This window comes from Quercus robur, chromosome 10, assembly GCF_932294415.1.
Source record: "Quercus robur chromosome 10, dhQueRobu3.1, whole genome shotgun sequence".
NCBI lineage: Eukaryota > Viridiplantae > Streptophyta > Magnoliopsida > Fagales > Fagaceae > Quercus > Quercus robur.
In genome coordinates this window covers 40,691,752-40,697,751 of record NC_065543.1, presented here as the reverse complement: position 1 = coordinate 40,697,751, position 6,000 = coordinate 40,691,752, and the positions used below count along the sequence as shown (strand labels likewise).

General features: G+C 31.7%; 1 protein-coding gene across 1 annotated transcript; it reads left to right on the top strand.

The window, feature by feature from the left end:
• Positions 1 to 4,775: 4,775 nt before the first annotated feature.
• LOC126702774 (mini zinc finger protein 3-like) lies at positions 4,776 to 5,992 on the top strand. Its single transcript, XM_050401625.1, has one exon. The coding sequence runs from the start codon at positions 5,463 to 5,465 to the stop codon at positions 5,748 to 5,750; it is 288 nt and encodes a 95-aa protein (XP_050257582.1). The 5' UTR covers positions 4,776 to 5,462; the 3' UTR covers positions 5,751 to 5,992.
• Positions 5,993 to 6,000: the final 8 nt, after the last annotated feature.

Genomic DNA, 6,000 nt, shown 5'->3' with positions numbered 1-6,000 from the left:
ATTTCAATGGCCACCTAAACGTGATTGCATTATAAGCATATGAACCATTTACATCACTGGTAATTTGTAGTACAGAACCATCTAATTTTGCTGATCCTTCCACTGTTATATCATATGCGCTTGTTTCAAGTATATTGGACATAAGTTGGGAAAAAGAATCTTTAAAATATAATCAAAATATATGATAAAATTTTAATGATTTATCTATTATTCTAACATGAATTATTTTTTAAAAAAAAACTTTATGTTAGTTATACTCTTTAATTGATAAAAAAAAAATATTGAAAATGTCATACGCGTTGAGGATGCCGTTTAATCTTCTTACACTAAACCAAAAATTAAAAAGAACTAGCCAAGCCAATATTAAAAATTTAAGCTTGTTCATTTGATTTTATTTCCAACACAAGCCGAGGTTGAACTCATTACCAAACAAGATTACACGTTCAAGTTTAGTTTATTTACTTGTCGAGCAAACTCAAGCTTGTTCACTAGCTATTTGATTAACTTATTCTTTTCCAATATATTGTAAAATCATAATTAAAATGTTTTACCCCTTCAAAAATCTATGAATTTTTACTACAAATGAATTGTTTATGTTTTGAATAAATTACAAATAATAATTTTATATTATATGAACCAATATACAAACTTATACAACCCAATTTTAAGTTTATATAAATATATTTTTTGACATTTATACATATAAATATATAGTTGATTCAAGCCCTCAAGTTAATGAGCTTGTTCACGAACACATTATTATGTTTGAGTTTAGCTCATTTAATAATTAAGACTAAAGTTGGGCTTGAATTTGGCTTGTAACAAACAAACATAAACAAATTTTTCCTCAAGTCAAGTTCAAATTGTTCATAAACAATTTGATTTATTTACAGTCCTAGTAGTTCCCCCTTCCCCTTGTGATAGAATAAAATATTGAAATTTTTTCTAAGTTTTTTAGATGTCGACTTAATTGTCCTTTATGGTCAAGCCATACAAACATTATAAGTGTTCATTTGGATTAGTTTTAGTAGCTTGAAAACGTACTTTTTGGGGGGAGGAAAAAAAACAAACAAACAGCAATTTCAAAAGGCAGTAGTGACAAGTAGTAATGAAGAAAGATTGCTCAGGCAGAAAGCTCTAGTACATCATCTTCAATATATAGTTTAAACTGTATGGTACACAAAGTGCCAAAAGAATCATGTAGCAAATATTGGAAGCTATGATGTGAGTGGAACTTATTAGAATAAAACAAAGAATAGGACATATGATTTCCTTGAAAAAACGCTATCTAACCATAGAAGAAAATGGGCTGGACAAGGAACTACAGTAATATATTGCATAAAAAAATGAGTTATTTAACTCTCTCATCAATGTCAAGAATAAAAATCATTACACGCAGTAATGGTGAATAAGATATATTGGTTAACGCAATCTATAAGCGATATGAAAATTCTCGGATCACATCTTTCAATTTCTTGAGACTAACAAAACAAAAAGAACAATCAAAGCAAGCAACCACATTTTTTAGCCCGAGTCATGGATCTACGTCAACCAACCAAATTTATCATAATTTATAGTAGTACTCAAGTGTGTACTATCTAATATATTGGTGACCCACCTCCAGATCCTATTGACTTAGAATATGAAGAGTCTAGCATGTAATCAAAGCAACACATATTTATTTTTAGAGATTACTAATTACCGATACTGACACCTTGTTTGCTAGTCCTACTTTCTGTGTATAAATGTGTAAAATTGACTCATTTTTCTATTTTGCATTGTTTGAAGCAAATATTTTGATAATGACATAGATAATAAAATGCATATTGTGCTAATAATTAAATATATAAAAGTGTAGAAGCATGCAACTGAAATCTTATTAAGAATATCAATCAGTTATTTTCTTTACGTTTTTTTAATCTATTATTGGTGAGCATATTTGGTTCTTCCATGCCAAGACTACACAAGCATATAACCCCATTTGGCTTAGCTATTTAATTAGTTTATCTACATGTAAATTGTACGCAATATAGGAATAGTAACATTAATTAATAACCATAAAAATAATCAATGTTGATTTTTATGGTTGGCAACTTGCAACCACAAGTTTGCTTTCCTTCAAGATATTTTTATATGTCTATATGTCCTTTAAAAGTTTGTTAAACCTCCTAATAAAATGACATCGCAAGCCTTAAGGATCATTTGCCTAATGATTAGGGGCAAATGTCCTAATGGTTAATCAAGTAATGGTTAGATGTGCATACTTTTTCTTTTTTGTTAAAATTTTTTCAAGTCGTATTGGATTTTCTTAAAAAAAGAAAACAAGGGCCTAAAAATTTAGACAAACATTATTAATTAAGGGGTGTTAGCTGAGTACCAAGTCCAAATCAGATTTTAATTTTTCAACCAACTCAAATTTAATCTAACACCCAATCAAGAAATTATTCTATAGTTCCTCAAAAAAAAGAAATTATTCTATATATATATGATGTACTACTCTTTCTACGCATAAAGATGGATGCTATATGTGAGATTCACATGTAAAGTCCACATTTTTGTCAGAAGAAGGTATATTATACAGAGCACATTAATAATTTCAACATCCTAATTGGAACATGCAAGACATTATTTAATACAAATACATTATAATGAATTTTGTTGCTTGGGATAATTACTAAAAAGTTCACATGTACAAACAATCAAAGTCTTCTTCCTATGAAGAGCCATTAATCTATAACCGAATGAAAGAGTCGTCCAAAGTTTAAACCTCATCATCTAAAAGAAAATTGAATATATATATATATATATATATGTATGTATGTATGTATGTATGTATGTATAAGTGGAAGGTGTTGTTAACCTAGTCTATAAAGTCTTTTAAATTTTGGATGTCAAAAAATTTAGATTTGTAATTGCCCTAATTTTCTTTCAACCATCTTGTTCATTGATGTTCTTAGGGTTTTAGAGACCTTGATTTATTTCTGCTTAGATATTTGAGAAGTCCCCCTAGACGAAAGAATAAGACAACATTTTTTTAATGAAAAAAAAAAGAAATAAAGAAGGAGAAGAAACAAATGACATATAAGCTTGATTAATGAGTCACCAACAAATTCTATCAATTAATGAGTTGAAATTGAATATATTCCAGCACAGTTACAAAACAATCTTTAGGGGATAAAAGCTATGAAATTCCACTCTAGCTTTCGATTGAGTGAAAGGTCAACTTGTTCAAATGCAGTTGTTAACAAAAAATTAGAAAAAATAAAATAAAACCCCATATCCATATGGGTTAATCCACATAACACATAAGCTTGATTCATACAATGATCATAAAGATAGGGGAAAAAAAAGGCGTGTGTGTGATCCAAAATTCATAAATCTATTTTAAAAATGTGAAATTCAAATAATGTAGCATGGTCCAAGGTTTTTTTTTTCAATACTTTCAACGAAATTGGGGGTGATTGGATTGTTTCAAGAAGTTTCTAGGACATCTGCAAGATTTCTATGAAAAATAGAGGCAATCTAGTAATTTACGTGTTTTGGAATTAGTCTAGCAAGTTTGGAGGTAGTGTTCGTAATCTAGTAATTTTGGTGGTAGTTACTCCCTTTGAGGGTTTCAAGGATTTTTGTGTTGGGTTGAAATTGATCTCGATTAAATTAGGGTATTCTAGAGATTTTAATGATCTCAAGGCTATTTTGATCATTTTGGCTTGATTTAGAGTTAATTTAATGTAAGTAGTGTTTTGGGGCATTTTGGTAATTCTGAAGGTTTTTAATGACTTTTTACATGATTTCTAAAAATTATGGATTGTTTGGTAATTTCTAGAAGTTTTTTTTTTTGGGGGGGGGGGGGGGGGGTCATTGTGATAATTTCAAAAAATTGGGTCAAGGTTCTTGAACCGATGGCCTTTTAATGGATGTGGTATTAATGTATTATGTGTAACTTATATGCAATATCTTCTTTTCTTCTATGAGGAGAGAATAAATCATGAGAAATTTTTCTCACATGTGAGGATTTGCCTATAAATATGTGATATTTATGTCATATAAAAAAAATGTTATATATAACCACAAACCATTACACAAAATAATAAATCTATTTTGATGCAAAAACTATTTTATGAAACCATCTCATAAGAGTACTCTCTCGTACCATGTGTGAATTCCATGCATGTAAGTTTCACAAAAAAAATGTCTTATGAGACACCTTTTCCTCTTTTTTTTTTTTTTTATTTACGAGTGTTAGGCAGCAGGATTGGGTTGGACTTAGACTCACTGAACCCAAGTCCATTGAAACCAAATGGGTAGGGTTTTTAAACTGTGACGGGTCGGGTGAAACCCAACCTGTCCCTTTCATTTTCTATGATTCAATCAGCCACCTCCCCTGCCATTCTGGAACTCTCTCTCTCTTCAAAAGCATTATGGTCCTTTAGCTCTCATGGCCACCGTAGGTATTGCCAACCATTGCCAGGAACACCACTAGTAGCCTCTCTATTTCTTTCTCTACCCTCCCCTCTATTCTCAACCTTCACAATTCTCCCTCACCCTTCTTCTTATCTCAATTGGGTCACCATTGGATTTTGCGTTGTCTTTAATAGTTTTGCTGATGACAGGTAAAAGCAACAAGGGAGCTCATTACTGTAAAATCTTTAAGAAAGGTCCAGCTCCAGCTTAATTGCTCGGGGTGCTTTGGCTTATCTGTGGGTGGGTTTGATGGGATGGGATTTTTGGGTGGATTTTGTGATTTCCTTTGTGTGTTTCATTCAGAGTTTTGTTTTGACAACTTCTGTGAATGATGGTTTCGCTGTTTTGTTGTTGGGTATGTGTAATAGTGATTGACCGTGCGGTATTTTTGATCGCTAGCTAGTGTTTTGGTGAGTTGGTTATGCATGAATAAAAGCTAAAAAGTTCTTAGCATTTGGTCATGAACTTCATTCAATTCTTCTCTAAAATATTTATCAAAATTTTCTATACAAAGTTTCTTTGGTAATTAGACAAAATTAGACAAGAGTTGGTGTAACAGTTGCTAGGGCCACAAAGACCTGTCTTTTAAGTATAAGTTTGGACCCACAGAAACCTGCCTTTTGTTGAGAGAATAATGGAAGCACTGTGTTGGTGACGTGGTACACCTTATTGTTCAACAAAATAAAAATTTTCAGGTCAATACATGCCATCTTTGTGAAACCCATAGGTCTTGAAAAGAAAAAAATTTGTTAAAAATAGCCTGAGCATGACCTCATTCCAAGTTCTAGTGGTATACCACTCAGCCATATAAATATACCATCTAGGGTTAGGGTTAGGTACCCAAAAAAAAGGCTAACATTTTCTCCTTCTTATCATCTAGTTTGGATGAATAAAGTGGAAACCCAAAAAAAAAAAAAAAAAATTCAGGCACCCATTTCCACTATTTATAAAGATCAAATAATTGGGTTTCCTAAATTGATCAGCTAGGGTTTTGGAGGATGAAGAAACGGCAAGTAGTAATGAAGAAAGATTGCACAGGAGGGAAAAACTCTACCACATCATCTTCAATGGTAAGAACTGTGAGGTATGTTGAGTGCCAAAAGAATCATGCGGCAAATATTGGTGGCTATGCTGTGGATGGGTGCAGAGAGTTCATGGCAAGTGGAGATGAAGGGACAAATGGTGCGCTTCTGTGTGCTGCTTGTGGTTGCCACCGGAATTTCCATAGAAGAGAAGTGGAAACTGAGGTAGTTTGTGAGTATTCACCACCTACTTTCAATGATTAGATAACTATATATAGAGATATAATAGCCCTTTTGTATGTGTGAATAGCTAGAAGGTGTTTTGTGTGATTTTATCATTTTAATTATCATAATAGAACAAATTGTTGTTGCAAATCCTCATCAACAGATCATATGACTCTTTTGTCAGAGAAAATCAAACTTTTTAAGTATTGTATTATATATAATTTGATGGGTAAGATATCAATTGAGAAATCAAACTACAAGTACTTCATTCTTCAGGGGAATATAGTTT